The sequence below is a fragment of the Cydia pomonella genome, chromosome 14 (assembly GCF_033807575.1).
Source record: "Cydia pomonella isolate Wapato2018A chromosome 14, ilCydPomo1, whole genome shotgun sequence".
NCBI lineage: Eukaryota > Metazoa > Arthropoda > Insecta > Lepidoptera > Tortricidae > Cydia > Cydia pomonella.
The window spans coordinates 97,261-119,417 of record NC_084716.1 but is presented as its reverse complement, the minus strand read 5'-3'; the positions used below and the strand labels follow the sequence as shown (position 1 = coordinate 119,417).

General features: G+C 40.2%; 1 protein-coding gene across 3 annotated transcripts in view; it reads right to left on the bottom strand.

Annotated features, from left to right (window-relative positions):
- LOC133524688 (lutropin-choriogonadotropic hormone receptor) overlaps nucleotides 1-22,157 on the bottom strand; it is a 90,662-nt gene that overhangs the window by 40,592 nt on the left and 27,913 nt on the right. For 2 of the 3 annotated variants that reach the window (XM_061860809.1, XM_061860811.1), the window contains 2 exons: nucleotides 21,264-21,407; nucleotides 7,202-7,273 (listed from right to left, as the gene is read on the bottom strand). In XM_061860809.1, the coding sequence (XP_061716793.1) occupies nucleotides 7,202-7,273; nucleotides 21,264-21,407 (216 nt within the window). The remainder of the gene's footprint in view (nucleotides 1-7,201; nucleotides 7,274-21,263; nucleotides 21,408-22,157) is intronic. The other variant, XM_061860810.1, reaches the window with a different exon arrangement.

Below are 22,157 nucleotides of genomic sequence, written 5' to 3'. Positions count from 1 at the left end.
ATATGTATAGTGTCAAAGGGCCTATCTACCTTATGGATCGGATGCAATAGACCCTCTTTAGGTCCCGTTGGCTCTTTACTGTATGCACATTCAATACACGCACGGACATACTTGGTTATAAAGCGTCTCATCTTAAGGAACCAAAAGTCCTGTTTTATTTTCTCCAAAGTTTTCTCAACGCTGAAATGACCAATGTCATCATGATTAAACTTACACAACTGAAATCTTGCACATTTAGGAACAACCCATTTTAACTCATTTCCTACTTTTCTAAATAGTCTATTATCTTTAATCAAATAACTCTCTTTTATTTGGGAATACTCTTTATCTTCAAGAATTTTACGTATACGCTGAATTTCACTGTCATTTAACTGTAGACTAAGTAGCCAATCTTCCTGTGTAATTCTCAAAACTGAAGGTATAGGGTCTTGAATTGGTTCCGGTCCACAAGGCTGAGGGTTCCTACTGAGCGCATCGACATGAGACATAGTATGACCTGGTTTATATTGAATCTCGAAATCGAACTCCTGCATTGCAATCCACCACCGTGCTACGCGAGGGACGAGATCTCTCTTGGCAAAAGTTGCTCTTAATGCGCTACAATCAGTAACAAGGGTGAACTTTAAGCCTACTAAATATACTCTGAATCTTTGTAATGAACTGATGGCAGCCAAGGTTTCTAGTTCATACGCATGGTAATTTTGTTCTTCTAAGCTAGTTTTTCGACCTGAAATAAGCTATAGGTCGGAAACTGCCTGTCGTATGGTCTCTTTGCATTAAGATTCCTCCTAACCCGTATTTGCTAGCGTCAGTATGTACCTGCGTTTCGCTTTGTGGGTTATAAATACCTAACAAAGGTCGTCGTGTAAGTGACTCTTTTAGTTGGCGGAATGCTTGTTCTTGTTCTGCTGTCCAGCACCAAGAACAGTCCTTTCTAGTCAAATCGGTAAGTGGTCTAGCTATGACCGCAAATCCCTTAATAAACTTTCGAAAGTAACTTGCTAAGCCAATGAATTGTCTCACTTCATGTACGTTTTGTGGTATTGGAAAACTTGCAACGGCAGCAATCTTATCTTTTCCCGGTTTAATTCCTCTCTCACTTATTTCATAACCTAAATATTCTAATTCTTCTTGAAGAAAATTGCATTTTTGTAAATTTAAAGTTAGTCCCGCGTCTAATAACAATGTAAATGTGTTTTCTAATCGTACTATTTGTTCATTAAAGTCTTTTCCAGGTATAAGTATATCATCCATATAAGCGAGCGTGGAATTAAATCGGGAATTACCTAATATTTATTTATGGTTCGCTGAAATACGGCAGGTGAATTTGCAAGCCCGAATGCCATTTTTTTAAACTGATATAACCCATCCGGAGTGATAAAAGATGTATATGGTCTACAGTCTTCTCGTATAGGTATCTGGTAATATCCACTAGCGAGATCTAAGCTTGAATAATATTTATTCCCATTCAACATGTCTAACTGGTCCTCAATCCTTGGCATTGGGTAATGGTCCTTGACAGTTTTTTGGTTTAGCGCCCTAAAATCTACACAAAGTCTTCGCCCACCGTTTTTCTTTGAAACTAATAAAATAGGACTCGCGTATGGAGAGTTAGATTCTTCAGCTATATCATTCTCAATAAGTTCTGCCACCATATCCCTAACTGTCTGCCTCTCTGTGTAACTCAATCTATATGGTCGGTAGACGACTGGTGTTTGATCTTTAAGCTCAATAACCATTTCTGACGCATCTGTACACCCTAATTCTGATAAATTTTGAGCAAAACATGGCCTGTACTTATTGATCAAATCAACTAGAATCTTTGATTGGTCGTCAGATAAGTTTGGATTCATCTTGATATCATCTTTATTGAATGGTCTAAGAGTAGCCTGATTAGTTATTCTATTGCAAGAAACTAATTTTGATTCGTCTAGAGATTCCACAACAGAGACCGCATCAGCACGTACAAACAAGGATCCAGCCTTCAATGTTATTGGTTTCGTAGATTGATTACATACTGCAACTTTACAGTCTCCATTATGTAAACTATAGATTCCTCCTACGACACTATAGTCCATATTCTTCTGAGATCGTAAACTATCGTTAATCAAAATGTCGCAATTCCTTTGTTCGCTACTTTTACAGTCCACAAATTCAAACGCGCCTACCTTAGTGTCAGTTACAATCCTAAGAACTACCTTTTCACTAGTAGATTCGATATTATTTGTCAAGGTAGCCCAATCTATGTTTGTATTGTTTGTGTCACATTTCAATATATCTAGTCGCTCATGTGTTTTCACTGCTAAAACTTCAGGTCTTTCTGTAAAGTCCTGCCCTACTAAAATTTCCTCAGTTAGAACAGTAGAGTCTACGATGTAAGCGTCTACGTCGGCTGTGACTTCCCCTAATGTCAAACTGAACTTTGCACGTCCTAAGGGTGTATATGTATTGGGTCCAAATCTTATATTAGGTATATCACTATCGGATTTTGGTAAGGAGTGTTTATCAACAATATCTTGTCTGATCAAAGTACAATCGCTTCCAAAGTCAACAAAACTTTTTAACTCTATATTTTTGTTTATAAACACGGGCTTATAGTATTTTGAATCAGGTGTACGGCTTTGCGCAAACATTGTTTTCTTATCTGCAATTTTAGTATTCAATTTGTTGCGGAAACAATCATTAGACTTATGGCCCATCAAGTTACAATTATCACACTTAGCAATTGGTTTAGGACATTTAGTTGATATGTGTCCTTTTTCTTTGCAATTATAGCACGTAATTTCTGTTCTGTTAGAATTCCGGCAATTAACCGCGCGATGGCCTGATTTGTTGCATTTAAAACAGACTATATCATTGGAAGCGCTTGTATTTGGTCGCTTTAATGATCTCAAGCTAGTTTCTTTACAAAAATCCTTTAAAAATTTTAACAAATCCTCTGGGTCCGTTAAGCGGGCTGCCATAGCACTCGAACGCATGATTTTATCGTCTATAGCATAAACTAAACAATCGACAGCTTGTTTACCTTTAATACCGCATGCGTTAAGCAAAATCATTTTGTCATAATAATATTCGTCAACGGATTCTCCTTGTTTAAGTGACCTATCTAACATTTCCATTAATAAAGCAGCGTAATTCGTTTCTGAGGGAAACGCTCTAGTCAATCGTTCCTGCCATTCTGACCACGTCATAAGAATAGACTGCAACCCTTCGTACCACTTCTTAGCATAACCGGCTAACTTAGGTAACGCGAAATGAGAAGTTTGTTCATCCGTCCAACTATAAATTTTAGCACACTCATTTACTTTGGCTATCCAATTTTCTATCTTTTGATTCTTTTGTGCAGGATCGAAATTTGGTATTATATTTTTATCATATGACATTTTATGTGTGTTAGACTTCAACAAATTTTGAAAAAACATAGCAACGTCAGTCAAACTAGAAGTTAACATCGGTACCTCAATATTTTCTCGCGAAGCTGCTGAGGCAGTCTCCTGTCTCTCTCCTGGCTCCAAAACCGGCTGCTCCGCCACTCCCTCATCTCGTTTTCGCTGTGCAGACGCTGCATCCGTTTCATTCGCCAGCTCAGCATCTCTTAATCTTTTCATTGGTTCCGTGATCGATTCTCGCTGAAATTCACACAAGTAAGGTCTTACTACTTTGAAGTCATAAACAATGCTACTCAAGTACGAAGTTCTTATGTTTTTTAATGTTTAATCATCCTAAAGAATCTCAACAAAAACATACGAAACAAGGGAACTAGAAGTCTAAACTTATGTTGAAAGCTATTAAACAATTGCAGATTAACATATTCCTGTATAATAAAATACAATTAAACTGAGCATTCCATTAATTTCATACTTTATTTACTGGAATTTTATAGTTTTCGATACCAAAACAAATATCGAAAAAACAAAGAGAACCTAAGATTGATTTCATTTATGTATCATTATACTTTTAGTAAGACGGTCATAGTAATTATATATCACTATTATTATTAACCAATAATCGTGTTATTAACCACCATGAATTAAGCTCACACATTTTGTCACTTAAGTAACAAAAAATAAATAAAAAAAAGTATATATATACAGCTAACGCTCAAGGAAATAACGTTACTCGCCTGTTGTATTTCTCGTGCTGGTGTGTAACCCTGTCGCTTAGAATTCGAAGCACGCGGAGACCGCTCTCGTACCAAGCTCTCACGATGACGTTCGACCCGCCGTCGTTTCGATGGCGACCTGCGCTGCGTCGATCGTGACCTCCGCTTCCCACCATGGTGGCTTTTCGTAGACTCCGTGGATCGCTCTCTGCTACTCGTACTACGGTCTCGCCGACTCGTCCTTCGTCTGGATGTACCGCGCAATGTATCCTTATAGCGTGAACGTCGCTCCCTCGAACGAGACGTCCGACTTGGTTTGTTTTTATTACTCCGTCCCGTCATGTTTCATGTGTATGTACGTGTATGTACTTCATGTATCCCACTTCTGATAATAGATATCAGGTAAAAGTAGAACACCAGAAATTCAGTCACAAGGTTTTATTATTTATGTTCAAATAATTCACCACAAAATGATAATTAAATTATTATTAATAAATGATATTTTACAATTTAGCACTTATTTTAATAACTAGTGAACGGCTTCACAGCTCAACCGCAAAAGACCCCGATCCTCAGTTGTCCAGGTATTTTATACCTGGCGAAAATAGCACCACCTCGATCGGACGTGACGTCACAATCAGCCGTTTTCATAAACCACGTGATCTCGTATTTTGTTAGCCAACACACTTCCTATTTACGAGATCACGTGTTTCGTATTTGAAATAAATAATAAACAAATTATTTCTTACATAAATAACATTAATGTTAATATTGTTTTACATTACACGTCTTGTTTTAAGAAAATATGTACATGCAATTTCTAGTCGGGTAGAACCGGCAGTCAATTTATAATGACCTGAACTTCCGCAAAATGAACTCCATATAAAACAATCACCGTAACGACGTAATGTAACAGTAGTCACAGAACCCATAACAATACGTCGCAGGCAATAAAGATCCCGCCCCAACTAACTCCGCCGGGGATTATCGCGCCATCTTAATCGAGGAGTCGAGCGGCGCGCGGAATAGCAATGTTGCCAGTGCGACGTGCGGCCTTGCGCCCGGAAAGGTCGGCTTTTTGCCAACTGCATGCGCCGCATAGGAAGTAGAGGGATCGGGCGCACTAGACGCGTGCGCCGCGCTGCGCCCGAACATAAACATAAGTTTACTAACTTATTCTGATTATAGCAAATTCACTTTGACAATATTTGTGAAAATATGTCTCCTTGCAACGATACCCCTTCGAGACACCAGTGTCTTCTGTAAGACCTTCGGCCACAATATAAATATACTAGTATGTTTATTCTGGTTCCGGGTAGGTATATAGCCGTATTTCCGGCAACATGAATCGCTTCGCCAACTTTAGTGTTAAATGTGCTGTGAATCTGGTCATGGTCAATCCAGGACATTATTAGGCTCCTTTTGTTTTTTCCTATCAACTTTGATTTTTCTATTGAGAGTACATTTTTAGAGGTATGTGCCTAATTTTCAGAATGACGGATTAACTCAATAAACCTCCTAATATTTTAGATTCTTCTCCAGTTTGTGTTTCTTGTAACAAACACGGGTTTGGGAACTACACCAACGTGAAGCTTTTCATATGACAGTACGCGTTTTTTTGCGATCTGTAGCAGCACTAACACTGAAGAACCTTGGGTCTCCAGTCCGTTGTCCACTCCGTCCAGTCACGAGTACCCGCGGATGAACACGTTGCCCTCGCCGCGTCACGCGGTAGTGCTAAGGAGCGTCCAGTTCTGACGACTACGACGGGACTGTACACACATTTTGCTTCAGATTGCGCGTCTAATTAACACGACTCATTCAAGACGCTAATAAAGCGGGCAATATACAGATACATGCGTGCGCACGCGCAGCGTATTCGCTGCTTATGGACGCAACTATAATACGCGCGGGACTAGTTCGCCTTCACACACACAGTTTGTTGCATTTAGATTTACTGTATGTGCGTTTAAAAACTAGTTACAAATATGTTTTCTTCATTATATAAAAACGCGGTGTCGGACACACGCCCGCTCGGCAGTTATCGTTATCGGTTAATTAGTTATTTGGTGTAACAAAGATGAAATTTTACAAGACTGTATACCATGTCTAAATAAAACTAATAAGTAGCCCTTTAATGATTCTTCAAATGCATCTCCTATAGATAGCTATGCTGTAGCACGAGATAATTAAATGAACACTCGCCGCACTACTCGTATCGATCCCCGCTATCTATTTTCTGGTCAATTACTTCTGCCCTCGAGCAGATTGCTCCGACCCGGGATAACCCGGGTCCGGTAATTATTCAGGGACTTTATTTATGTGATAAGGCGAAGCAGATTGGCGCGTGATAAAAGAGTTATATCACGCGTGACATGTATTATGTAACAAACAGTAAATGGGGACTGAAGCCTAGAGTGTCGCCGTTCGATAACAGCAATGGATTGATGCAAGAAGATTTTGGTTTTAAAAAAACATTAACATAAACAGTATAGTACAGTAAAATTACAGTAGTGACTAGACTTGTACATAAACGAATTTATACAAGATCCAGTTAACCTTGGAGTTAAAAACTATTGCCTTGTTGTAGATAGTTACAAGTATGTATAAGAAATTGTGTATAAGTGAGTGCAATTGCCAGCGATTGGAGGTGTGCCAACGCCAGGTAAGTTTCCATCCATACTAAGGTGTAGTTTATATTGTACCAGGAAGGTATAATTGACAGTAACAGCACTTCTTGGCAGCGGCTGTTGGTGGTGATGGGGTACGTGTTTATAGATGTCCGATACTAACTAATAGGGTGCTCCTCAAGCCAAAGGCCACGAGAGCAAACCACAGAATTTCTGGAAACATATGTGCGAAATACATATATTGATTTCGTATTTATTTAACTACGAGTAGAACTGCTCTAATCGCAACAAGGCCATTAGGCGCTCCGGGTTGGAAGGTAGTGGTAGTGGTAAGGGTAGTGAAAGGTAGTGGGGTCGATGGCAGTTTAATTCAGCAGTCAAATCTTGTCTAGGGCCCTGGGCTCCTCTAGAATGCAATCTAAAAAGTAAGATTAGAAGAAATTGTGTTTATGTTTGTATTTGTACTTACAGTGTCCGTAATTCTGGCAGCGGCGGCAACGCGTCGGGGCCCAGCTCCGAGATGAGGTTGCCCTCCAGGTTCCTGCCAACAACAGGAACTTTTCATATCATTTTTTTATCATCGTTATTAAGAAACAAACAGTCTTACAAAACAGATAAGTATATAAAGTAACATCTTTCTAGTTATAGACCTATAGTTTCCTATATGTAAACAAATATTAATAAAAACTTATTACTATAGATAAGTATAAACGACATGCATATGTGTGTGTATGTATGTATATCATTTGAGGATAATCTACATATTCATTGTTCATCTTATCTTATTATGTCTGGCTAATCGGGCAATCCCAAGAATCACCCACGCCACACTACACGTTCAAGTAATTTTATTTAATAATAGGTAATGTCAATGATCCGATGCTAGTGACACCATTTTGAAAATAAATTGTTTTTTTTTTGTTTTTTCGTTCAGAATGATACCTACCCGTATTTGAATGAATGTTTCATTATCATTAATGTTTTATAATTAATGATATTTTGATTTGGCAATTGAGACAAGGATAAAAGAAAAACTAAACTTGGCTAGCGATATCAAATGAGCTGTCACAAGACAAACAAGGAAGTTTGTCTTGTGATGTGACTCACGTGAGTTTCCTCTGAACCTACACAATAGAATCGTAGTTTAGAGATACTATTAACAATGCAGAGACATAAAATTATATGACGATGCTCTGACTAATGGTGCCTGCCCTTGTTGTTTATTCGGAAGTAGATACCTCAATTGTACGAAGTCACAGATCTCACCACTGTACAAGTAGCATTTGTTAGTTTGTAAAATATTTTTTAAATCTAAAATGTTAAGTAGGTATAGCTGCAGTGGAGAGTGCACCGCGCGGAAGTCGCGACTGTCGCGAGGCGGTGAGTCGATGACGCGCGGCGGCGCCGGCGCCCCATATTCTAGTTCTATTCTGGATGATCTACGTGTTAATCCTAAACGACGCGCGTGGGCGGAACTGCCTGCATGATTAATAAATAGACAGAGGATATTTATTGCGCGCTCAATCGGGAACGAATCGGGGGCGGATATCGGGGCATGCGTATCTATATTCACACAATCGTATCTAATTCTAAGCCCAAAAAATCATTCATCACTATCTTTGAATTCACTTAAGGACTTCGCACACTGGCATTTGTTTTGCCGGTGTATGTAGTTTAATGTGCAGCGCAGTATATCTCAAGCAAGGGCACTGAATGTCAATAACATTAGAGAACACAACAACTCCACGACATGTCACGACCACGGTTCTGTTCACGATCATTCCATTTTGTAACCTGAAACCTGTGTGAATTATATGTGATGTAATGTTACCTCCTATTGTTTAAGTCAAAAAAAATAGCGAAGTGTACTTATTTATGGCATAATTTTGTCATTTTGACAACATTCGCCCATGGATCTCGCGCGTATCTACTTATTCATTATATGTACATGTATACATTGTGCGAGCGAGACGCGCTGAGAGTAAATAACACAATCACCAATAAGTCCCTCAGCACACGGCGCGTAAGTGTACAACTTCAAACAAGTCCGCACACGAAGCGTCATCGTAGCGTAGCGTATGAGATTTCTGTCATCATTACGACAGGCGTAGCGTAAACTTCTGACATAATCAAACAATAAAAAAATCTTCATCTGACGAGAATGTAAGAACGTAGATACATCCGCCGAAGACATCTGACGCGAGTTTCGCCATGATTTTAACTAATAGGATTTCACTTATAACACGATTACGCTTACGCGACGCTTCGTGCCCAGAACTCTACGCGGCTCGTACTCGTAGCGTTTTTACGAGACGCCTACGCGACGCCTATGGTTACGCTCCATGTGTTGAGCGCCTAAGTGCCTACAGCAATAAAGTTTTAAGGTTCGAAATGTAGGTATCCGTAAGTATATCGAGGATAACTGTATTAACTGTACCATGACAATGTACGTAAATTGTGGGCACGCGTGACGTGACGAAACGAAATCACAGGTGATCGAAACTGCTTTTTGCTAATGTTGCGTGTACTTGTAGGTACATGCTGCTCGAGTGCTCGAGTGTGAGCAACGGAAAGGGTATGACAAATGATAATGCTTATGCTAGCTTAATAGAGCTTTTTAAGAGCGTTACAATTTTTTTGGTATTTTTAATAAATAATGAAGATAAATTATGAACAATATGGTTTAAAATAAATCAGTCGTTAATCAAGACTGAACTGCGTTTCCATTTCTCTTTATTGAGCGAGCGTTATCGAAGGTGTTCATTTCAGCTTGGGCAAAAATGCTTTCATATGTCCAGATGTTCTCCTACTCCTCGCATTTCTCAACTATGTAATCCCCGTAAAAAAGAATTATTAAACGTACTTAAGAATATTGTGAGTTCGCCATGATAATGACTCAACGCAGTATTACTTTTTTTAATTTTTAAGCATATCGTGAGATTGGCGGCCTACAGCTCACGGCGCCACTAGTATACCTCTCTTTAATTGATGTATATCTCTCTTTGATTGAATACCTAGAAATGATGGTTCCTAGGTATCAGTGGCGGATCGTTCAAAGAACTCGATTCCCACCGGCTTGTCTAATTTCAGCCCGTTGAGTACCGTCACAATCGGTTCATGGAGAAAAGGAAAGCAAAATTAGCTACGGGTTCCCTACAAATATTTGTGACGCGCCGCCACTGCTAGGTATTAACAAATAATAATTCCTAGGTAACAACTAGTATCCTTATAGCTAATTAGTCTGTTTGAGCCTCCTAAAAGCTGTTTTTACAAAACGTTGAACATGCTACTAATCATATAATTTAAACATCACACCCACACACGCTCATACAGTTTAATTATATGTTCACACAATTGACACCTACACCTACAGCAAGTATATAAGACATCTAAAATACCTGATATAGGTCAGGTCATACGAAACCATTTACTACGCTAAGTTTATTTTAGCGTACCTAATGGAGTCGAGAGTAGTTTACTGTTAGTTCTAAAAGTGAATGATTGAAGCTTTGATGTACGGAAGCGCAGGCGCAGGTGGTCTTGTGTACAACTATAGATATCATACTACACTACACCTATACCCGGCACGTCTTATTCCGGGCGCGGTCATCGCTCCCGCGACGTAATAGCACCAACACATTATCAGATCATTGATAGTCCTTCTCACGTTGCAATAAGATTTACGTACGGTCAATCAGCGTCTAACTCGCTATTCATCTCATTGAGGAGCTTTCACCGCGAGTCCTTATACATTCGCAGCTTTGCGCTCGCCATTCAAGTCGGCGACTAACGGCATTCCAGTCCGCTGCCAAATTGCCGATTAGGAGAACAAACTGTCTCGAGGCGACCGGAATATGATCAATACAAATACAATCATGGTAAATAATGGTTGGCAGATGTTTCCGACGCGGAGTACTGGAGATAGAGCGTCCATACCGTTGAAGCTTGTGATTAGAGTAACAACATATAACCAATTGTATTATAGGTACGTGGGGTATATTATTTTAATATATGTACACGCATAAACATATGACAGCTAATTATCATCACAAAAGGCTACAACTATAATGATCACCAAAACATACATTGGTGCCCTAAATAAAAAACCCCGGAAAAGTGAACAGTATAACGGTCTATGGATTGAAGTTTGGGAGGACAATGAGACTGGGTTATTGCAAAGACGTCCGGGCACCTGCCATAACAATGTTTTCACTAGTTATCGAGGCAAGCGGTGACACGCCGCTCACTAAATGGGCCCCTGAAAATGGCATCGTGAAGACGACCAGGAGCAACACCGGTGTGAGCGGCTCAGGGGTGTCGAGAGATGTATGTCGCTTTCTACCCAGTGGCTGATAACAGCCGCTGTGCCAACTCGCGTCTTATGCAAGTTTTCACTTCCACCCCTGGAGCATTTAGCTCTAACGACTCCTCTCTGGACGGTCAATGAAAGCAAACCAGAGCTGAGAGTCCTGCGGTTCCCCTTGGGGTCCACTCCGACCGACGAAGACATGCCGGAGACGGAGACCCTGACCGACTCTCGGGAGTACTCGGGTCCGTGGGGTCGTTGCTCCCCCGACAGCTCGCCACAAGCTGCCCTGCGGGCTTGTTATTATTATTATACACCAAAAAAGTAAGGTCTAAAATGACCTACACAAGTACTAGCTGTTTTAATCACGACCGCGCTATACATTGTACTCAAACATCAAATATAATGAATGATCACCAAATCTTGAAGAGCAAACTAATGCGATATTTTCACCTAAATAAACCACTATGATTACCATAAAATGTATACATATTACCAAATAAAGTAAAATGATCCTCACAGAACCAAACTGCTATCAGAAAGTGGTATCATTTGCTTTAATAGGATAGCAAAATATAAAAAATTGGTTAGTAATAATTTCACATTAGAATGGAGTTTTAATTTTGTAATCATTTACTATTTTTTATTTAATCTATTTAATCTTTTATTGCACATTATTGAAAGATTTATTTTATTTAATCTTTATTGCACATAATAAACAACCTGTATAAGAGGCGAACTTAATGCCGTAAAGCATTCTCTACCAGTCAACCTTTAGGCAAAGCAGATAAGGTGTAGGCGGTGCAAAAACATGAGGTTTTATTTTTTATAAGCATACTGCCCGCCTGATGGTAAATAGTCACCGTAGCATATGGACGCCTGCTACTCCAGAGGTGTTACATGCGCGTTGCAGACCCTTTAAAAATCTGTACACTCCTTTTTTGAAGAACCTCGTACTGTACTATTTACCAAGAAGGAAATACTTTTTCAGGAAATCCACGAAAACTCACTAACGGCTTAACCGATCATGTTCTAACGAACTGAAAAAGTACGTAGTTTGCATTGAAAGTTTTCTATTAATCTTTATTTTCATGATTTTTCTCATATCTTTTGGATCCATAGTTCAAAAATTAGATGAAAGCCGGGGACACATTTTTTTTTTTTTCATTTTGGAGCAATTACTTCCGAAAATATTTACTACCATACAATACAATACAAATCCTCTTTATTGCACAACCTCAGGAAAAATGTACATGGAAACACATATTATACATGAAGATAGAAGTAAACAACAGGCGGCCTTATCGCTACAGAGCGATCTCTTCCAGACAACTAACAACACTATATAATGAGATGAGACTATATAAAGAAATACATTTTGAAGACTCGTATTCGTTTTAAAATACCGATCCAACGATACTCTACACCCTAAAAATTTATTTGACCATTTTGCCGGCGACTGATTTATAAACCCATGCCCAATAGAAGCTTTCTAGCATTAACGATCACTGAGGAGAGCCGCAGGGACATACAGACAGAAGGACAAGGCAAAACTATAAGGGTTCCTTCTGTTCCTAGTTGACTACAGAACCCTAATAATGGTGTCGTGTTCTTTAAATTTCATCTCTTATCTCCCTTTGATACCTTATAACGCTGCGCATGTCCTAAAGTTGCACGGGTGATCATGTCAATCAATAGCTTGACGTCAGACATTTGAAAATGGAAAACATAAAATGAGGAAAATCGCACTGGTACGGACACTAACAGAGTAACAGACAAGCGGCTCATTAGTAAGTGTCGCGGGACCTCCGGCGGATGCGGGACCGGGAGCTCTGGTGGGGGGCTAGGGGGTACCGGGAGGGGGGCACGTGAGTCACGTGTGCCGCAATTAGCTCCCGACCTACGCCACGCCGCTGCACCGACGCGACGCCGCCAGCCGCCGAGTACACCTGTTCTGTAATCGTTTGCCGCAACACACTATGGTTGACTCGTTCCGAAATTTAACTTTTAACACACAACTGTTGTGTTCGTTTGAATACTTTGAATTAAGTCTCACGTGTATTAGTGGGAAAATAGGTCAAATTAAAGAGGTACTTTACTCTACGTCCACGGCTCGTATGTAGACACGAGTAAATAAAGGGCAATATTGTCTACAGTACCGACTACATACAGTCATTTATTTGTCCCGGATTGATAAAGTACTGCAATTTACTATTTTGTACGAGAAGATGGTATACTTAGTGACATGTTACTGTTAGTACAGCAGTGTTGCACTAGAAGATTGTTATTTTTTTAAGTAAATAAAATAAGAAAGTTATGATTGTTATGACTGGTGAATTTTAAATAGTAATGTAAAACTGTTATGTAAATAATTACGAACTGTTTCCATAACCCCCTCATCTTCTGCACAACACTTTTGTCGACATTTTTGGCGTGTTGATTTCTTGTAGATCGCAATGAATTGATATCCTGGACAATTTGACTAGTCTTTTTTAAAATTTTTTCATGATTGCCCAGTAGTTTTTGAAAGATTGAAATTGGGGACAGTTACGGAGAATTCATCTCGCGGGGTATATTTAATAATCAAACGAACTTACCTGTGAAGTTTGATTACAATTATGCGAGTATCCAAATCCAAGACAACAAATATAATTTACTAGCAGCAGTACACGTTATCGTGCAGTCCAAGTCACACATTTTAGAGATTATAGTATTTAAAAAACAAGTTCGCGCTGTCCCTCTCACTCGCTACGCTGTGTTCCTGCTTCGACATCGCTCCTCCAGTACTCATTATTTCAGAGTTATTTTTGTGTTATTAACAGAGACTATTTTATTTTCATTTTTGAGGATGGGGGGCGGGTCTTTGTTGTCTTGGATTTGGATACTCGCATAATTGTAATCAAACTTCACAGGTAAGTTCGTTTGATTATTAATTATACTTCGTATCCAAATCCAAGACAACAAATATAATTTACTAGCAGATGTTCAGAGCTTTGTATTTGAATTCAAATCCTGAATGCGAAAATAAAATAAAATATCGATATCAAATCAGTATGTTACGAACATACTGATATTATTGATTTTGACTAAAGAGAACAACGTACCACCTAGAAGTTATTAATTTATATCCAATTTAAATAATTATTTATGTATCTACATAGTATAAATGTAAAATGTATGTATAGCATAATAAAATATTATAATGATAAGCGTCATGCATTAAGGAGTGAAATTGCTCTTGGTATTTCATTTCGTTAATATTAAAAAAGTATAAAACTTTCTTTGATTTCACTGTAGTATATTGATAAAGTTGTATATATCTAAATATTCACAAGGTACAACTATTTTTATGTCATTTACAAGCCAGGACGCCATTAAGTGTAAATGTGTTTTCAAGCTTTAGTTGGCTCTAAATAAGTTTTAGATGGGCATTTTCTGTCTGTAACCATATAAACAAACCATTTTGTATAATTTAGAATTTACCAACCATTCTCTGGATGTAATTACAACGGAGACAAACAAGCATACGGCCCGCCTGATGGTAAACAATCACCGTAGCCTATGAATGCCCGCTACTGCAGAGGTATATTACATGCGCGTTACTGACCCTAAAATATAATCTAATTTTATGTTACGACACTTTAAAGTTAATTTTGAATACAGCAATCAATACTTTCCTCGGTAAATAGCCTTTGAGTGAGGTAGATAAAGGAGAATTTTCTTCATTGTAAAGCTACCATAAATATCAAGGCTATATGTAAGTACTTTAAAACTAAGTCTGGACAATTACTAGTAGAGTATCCTGTAGGTATTAAGTATTTGAAACTTATCACTTTGAAAATATAGATGGACTAATTTTAGTTATTACCACAGATCAAGAAATAGTAATATGATATTATTTATAACTAAATAGCTAATCTCATCTGCTTATGCGTATCTGAACGATGATGGCTACTACGCTAACAAGTGGCAAGGAACTTAGGTAGATTATGTGTTGAGTTATGATATATTTGTGAACAAAATATCTGGCATGACTTGTAACTTGTAATTCATTTCAGTAACATTTTTTAACGTTACCTACAATAAAACTGTACAGTGTGCATTGCGACGAAAAATGAAAACTATTTAAGCTTTCTTTTACAGCAAGACAATATGACAACCCGAGCATTTACATTTCAGACAATAATAATGTTATTGTTAAAGGATTTCAACCCTTTATTGCGATTATTAATCTAGCTACTTAGCGCAAGCGACTGCAACACGTGGCAGCATAACTCTAGTTGCATGGTTGCACAATTTACAGCACTTATTTCGCGTCGCGGGATAGTGCATCAACGGCGGTTCAGCTCTTGTTTGATGCGGCGATGTTCCCCTGAAGTTTGGAGCTGAGAATCCGTAAGTAAATTGTACCGGATTTATTACATTAGGCTCGTTGATATGGTATATTCTTGACAGCATATCAAAGCTGACGTTTGAAGTTATTAGGAGTATATAACAGCGTGATATGAGTACGAATCATAAATTTGGGTTAAAGGGTTTACAGATATATTTTTTCCTATATGTTGTTTACATACAGCATTTCTTTGTCTGTAAGGGCAATGAATGACATTGCGTACATTTTGTTTAAGGTATTTTAGGCCGCATTAACACCTATTAAATTACCTCAGCGTAACAAGAACCTCCTTTATATTTCATTATTTTTACAAGTCCTGTAAACTTTAGCTCAACCTTAAATATTTTTGCTCTTTAGTCCCTTATATTTACATGCGTAAAGCTACTTCCAATACTATTAAAGTCTTCAATCATTACATTGGCATCAACACTGTTATAGTAGAGCAACCTTATATATCTTTGACGATATCATTTTGAGATATGTATAATGACCGACTGTAGACCGAAGAGCGAAGTGACCGAAGAGCGTAGCGACCGAAGTGCGAAGCGACCGAAGAGCGAAGCGACCAAAAGGAGCAAAGCAACCGAAGAACCAAATGACCGAAGCATTATAACCTCGACACTTAAAATGAAGCACATATAGCCTCAACGCTGCGGAAATGGAGGCCTCGATACGATTATTGTGGAATTGTAGAGTACATATAACTTAAAGTGCGGCATATATCTTCGTCACTGCGACAGCTGCGACAGCGGACCCCTTGACACAATTATTGTGGAGTAATGATAGCATCCTCACTATGACGTGGGGCAAACTTAGCCTCAACACTACGACAGCAGAGCCCTCGACACAATGATTGTGGAGTAATGATAGCCTCCTCACTATTAAAGTGGGGTACATATAGCCTCGACGCTGTGAAAGCGGAGCCCTCGACACAATATTGTGGAGTAATGATAGCCTCTTCACTATTAAAGTGGGGCAAATATGGCTTCAACGCTGTGCAAGCGGAGCCCTCGACACAATGACTGTGGAGTAATGATAGCCTCTTCACTATTAAAGTGGGGCAAATATAGCTTCGACGCTGTGAAAGCGGAGCACTCGAAACAATGGTTGTGGAGTAATGATAGCCTCATCACTATTAAAGTGGGGCAAATATAGCTTCAACGCTGTTAAAGCGGAGCCCTCGACACAGTGATTGTGGAGTAATAATAATAATAAAATAATAATTATTATTTTATTATTATTATTACTCCTATTAAAGCGGAGCCCTCGACACAATGGTTGTGGAGTAATGATAGCCTCATCACTATTAAAGTGGGGCAAATATAGCTTCAACGCTGTTAAAGCGGAGCCCTCGACACAATGATTGTGGAGAAATGATAGCCTCTTCACTATTAAAGTGGGGCAAATATAGCTTCGACGCTGGTAAGCGGAGCCCTCGACACAATGGTTGTGGAGTAATGATAGCCTCATCACTATTAAAGTGGGGCAAATATAGCTTCGACGCTGTTAAAGCGGAGCCCTCGACACAATGATTGTGGAGTAATGATAGCCTCATCACTATTAAAGTGGGGCAAATATAGCTTCAACGCTGTTAAAGCGGAGCCCTCGACACAATGATTGTGAAGTAATGATAGCCTCATCACTATTAAAGTGGGGCAAATATAGCTTCGACGCTGTGAAAGCGGAGCCCTCGACACAATGGTTGTGGAGTAATGATAGCCTCATCACTATTAAAGTGGGGCAAATATAGCTTCAACGCTGTTAAAGCGGAGCCCTCGACACAATGATTGTGAAGTAATGATAGCCTCATCACTATTAAAGTGGGGCAAATATAGCTTCGACGCTGTGAAAGCGGAGCCCTCGACACAATGATTGTGGAGTAATGATAGCCTCATCACTATTAAAGTGGGGCAAATATAGCTTCAACGCTGTTAAAGCGGAGCCCTCGACACAATGATTGTGAAGTAATGATAGCCTCATCACTATTAAAGTGGGGCAAATATAGCTTCGACGCTGTGAAAGCGGAGCCCTCGACACAATGTTTGTGGAGTAATGATAGCTTCTTCACTATTAAAGTGGGGCAAATATAACCTCGACGCTGTGAAAGCGGAGCCCTCGACACAATGATTGTGGAGTAATGACAGCCTCTTCACTATTAAAGTGGGGCAAATATAGTACCATGTCGACATCTCATTTATAAGAAAATATTTATTTAATATGTGTTTTAATTTTGAACTATTAATTAATGTGCATTATAAAATTACATTAAAACTTTAATCAACACAGTTAATACCGATTTTCTGTTTGATGAATATCTTGTTGCACAGTAAACCTAAGCTTCTAAGTACTCACGGAAAGGAGAATTATTATTAGACGGAGTCCACAATATTACACAAATCAAGTATATCTTTCCATAATATATTTCATTTTAAAATTATATTATATTATGTTAATCAAAGCTGTCTAATAATAACAAAGCGGGTAACTAACTGATGATCAAATTTAGGAGGCGACCACATCGATTGGACCCAAGACTCGACGATACCGCGATGTCCGATTAAAGCCTACTACCTAATCTGTCATGATCCATACGATAGATTCACTATGGCCCTCATATGGGGCATGGGGCGCACGGTATCGGAGCACGCATAGCACGTCCCGTTTGTATACGTCGATTAATGGCATTAAACACTTTAAACTGTCAGTCAGACTAAATAGTCTTCCAATGTCTTATAGATTGTGTATTGATTGACATTACTCCTGTATATTTATACCTATAGGTATCCTCATAAGACGCTCATTAAACTTGTTGGTACTGTGTATGTACATTTGCATAAAGACGCGTTTTGTTATCATTCATAGGCACTTATTACCAATCGGCAAGGATTACCATTGTTATCTGTTTTATTATATGGTAGGGTAGATCGGACATGGTAAAAGCCGCTTTCGTGAAACGATTACCTAGTATATATTAACTTTATTCAGATATGGTTTGTATATTTAAATCTGTACGCGAAAGCATCTCGTAAAAAAAATTGTGAGTGAACATTGCATTTTATGCAATCATAAAATGAAATCTAAATAATATTATATTAGTAAATAATACTATAATAGTACGTATTACAATTTTTTAAAGTTCAAATTGTAATCTATTTGTAGCCCCATACTTATTTTTTCCGTAATTTATTTATTCAAAAAAGAAGGTAGTTGTAGTAAGTGATTTCGTATGAACGTAAAAATGACTTACTTGATTTCTTAGGTAATAAGTTTATTACGCTAAACGAATATACCTACAATTTCAAATTGAAAGTTTAACTGCCATGTAAGTATGGCAAACGAGACTAGACTTGCCGAGCTGAATAAACATCAATTTTTCGTTCGAGGGTACGGCGGTCGGCAGTTCAAATAATGTTTTGATTCTATACTTCTTATTTAGCGCACAATAAACATTAATCGAAACACAATTAGGTACACATATTTAGAGGAACACTATTTTGGCGAAAATACGTGTGACTCGGACTAACACAAAAACATGTAATGAGTACTGGAGGAGCGATGTCGAAGCAGGAACGCAGCGTAGCGAGTGAGAGGGACAGCGCGAACTTGTTTTTTAAATACTATAATCTCTAAAATGTGTGACTTGGACTGCACGATAACGTGTACTGCTGCTAGTAAATTATATTTGTTGTCTTGGATTTGGATACGAAGTATAAATGTAATTGACCTGATGCATACCATGCCAAAACTTTTTTTGAGTAGTCACAGCTGACTGAATCTGGCCGACATTTCACAGGACCGTTATGGGTTCTAACAAATGGCAATACTCATTTCTCTAAGCACTCTTTAATATAAAGGTCCGACTTCATTGTTGACGATGTAATAAAACTTTTCGTCTTACAGCCGCAATTATAAATTCCTTGCCATATCATATGTTTTATTGCGAACTTATCAAATTTCACGAACTTATATTTTTCGGGTACATTACCTCTAGTATTGGCTATATAAAACTTCGAACCGAGTAGTTAATTAAAATAGAGTTTTACATACGTCTTGTCGTCCAACAACAAACAACCTTCGAATTTTGTCAATACTGGGTCGTACAAAAGTTGAGCTCGTGTTTTAGCTTGTCGGATCTGTTTAACGGCCCGATTTGGCTGTTTTATTGCTCGATAGCTCTTATAGCCACCTCTGAGGTAAATTCTCTTTATCTTTCTAGAACTTTCTTTGAATTTTTGGGATAAATAGTAATCAGACCGTCCTGAATTTTGTTTGAATGACCTTGGGACTTTTTTCCCAAAATCTTGTTACTTGTCCCAGACCTCTGATTAGTTTGTATCTTCCTGGCGGCTGATAGAGTCTCTTTGTAACGTTTTATGATCTTAAGCGACTTAGCTGTCTTCGTCCGGGATCGATAAGAATTTTCGAGGTTCTTGTACACGATCAATCTCCTTTTCTCAATTTTCATGGTCGAACACTTTAAAATGCGTAAAGCTAGAAAAATCACCATTAATATTTTGAAAGTTGGTGATTGAACAGTAATTGTAAATTTTGCCCCGCCATGGTTTTTTTACCATTGCTAATTATGTGCCAATTCTATATGAACTTAGCTTTACTGCAAGTCAAGCCGCTCGGTGGAGCTGAATAACAAGTGTAATAAGTAAATAGTGGAGCTACAATTAGTTGATCAACAACAACAACTGGAGCCCTGTCTGCACCTCCAGCAGGTTGTCGTCCGCTGACTGAAGACTGTTCAGCCGCTTGGTGTGCGCGAGCGCGGCCCGCGGCGGCGCCCGGAGCCGGTTGCACCTCCAGCTGGTCCGCTGACTGTAGCACGGCACTTACAACAAGTCCAGCCGCTTGGTGTGCGCGAGCGCGGTCCGCGGCGGCGCCCGGAGCCGGTTGCACCTCCAGCTGGTCCGCTGACTGTAGCACGGCACTTACAACAAGTCCAGCCGCTTGGTGTGCGCGAGCGCGGTCCGCGGCGGCGCCCGGAGCCGGTTGCACCTCCAGCTGGTCCGCTGACTGTAGCACGGCACTTACAACAAGTCCAGCCGCTTGGTGTGCGCGAGCGCGGTCCGCGGCGGCGCCCAGAGCCGGTTGCACCTCCAGCTGGTCCGCTGACTGTAGCACGGCACTTACAACAAGTCCAGCCGCTTGGTGTGCGCGAGCGCGGTCCGCGGCGGCGCCCGGAGCCGGTTGCACCTCCAGCTGGTCCGCTGACTGTAGCACGGCACTTACAACAAGTCCAGCCGCTTGGTGTGCGCGAGCGCGGTCCGCGGCGGCGCCCAGAGCCGGTTGCACCTCCAGCTGGTCCGCTGACTGTAGCACGGCACTTACAACAAGTCCAGCCGCTTGGTGTGCGCGAGCGCGGTCCGCGGCGGCGCCCAGAGCCGGTTGCACCTCCAGCTGGTCCGCTGACTGTAGCACGGCACTTACAACAAGTCCAGCCGCTTGGTGTGCGCGAGCGCGGTCCGCGGCGGCGCCCGGAGCCGGTTGCACCTCCAGCTGGTCCGCTGACTGTAGCACGGCACTTACAACAAGTCCAGCCGCTTGGTGTGCGCGAGCGCGGTCCGCGGCGGCGCCCGGAGCCGGTTGCACCTCCAGCTGGTCCGCTGACTGTAGCACGGCACTTACAACAAGTCCAGCCGCTTGGTGTGCGCGAGCGCGGTCCGCGGCGGCGCCCGGAGCCGGTTGCACCTCCAGCTGGTCCGCTGACTGTAGCACGGCACTTACAACAAGTCCAGCCGCTTGGTGTGCGCGAGCGCGGTCCGCGGCGGCGCCCGGAGCCGGTTGCACCTCCAGCTGGTCCGCTGACTGTAGCACGGCACTTACAACAAGTCCAGCCGCTTGGTGTGCGCGAGCGCGGCCCGCGGCGGCGCCCGGAGCCGGTTGCGCGCGAGGCGGAGCGACCGCAGCGCGCGCAGCCCCGCCAGCGCGGTCGCCTCCACTTCCTCCAGCAGGTTGTCATCCGCTGAGCTGCGAACACAACACCATTCTCAATCACAGGAGGCCATTAAATAGTCGTGTACAGTCAGTCAGGGTTTTACTACCGCTACTGGCTTTCAATACTTAATAATACTCTATTAGTCATGTGCTAAGACGAAGATTGGGACCGTGCGAAGTGCGTGGTGGGGGTAAGTAAAGCGATCCCAGCGCATAAGGTGGTAAAAATTAGAACTAACTGCGGATAGCGTCTTTAACATTTCGTACAATTATATGGCTCGAAATGAAACTTTGATTTACTCCTGAAACATTCATTTAAATTGTGTGGTGTAAGGGATCATTGTAATCTGTATGAAGTGCTTAATATAACTAACGTATTTATTTTGATAATTGTTAATAATGTATCCATGTAAATAGCTTTGCAAATGCCACATATTACGTGATCTTTTTCTAGAAGTTAAGAATGGATATAGTAAGTTATCCTTAAAAGATAGACATTTAACATCGCGGACTTTTTTGTAGACCTATGAATGAGAAACAACCCCACTATACATTGTGTTGTTATAGCTCAAACGGATTAGGCAGCGTTTTCGATTAAAGCTCCTAGCCAGCGTGTTTTTTTCCGACAACATCGTTATATTTCAAACAATTTACACAAAACCTTAACAAGTTATATACTCAAGCCTTCCTCAAGAATCACTCTATTGATAGATGAAAGTCGTATGAAAATCCGTTCAGTAGTTTTTAGTTTTGGAGTAGTTTTATAAGATGTAGTGAATTGAC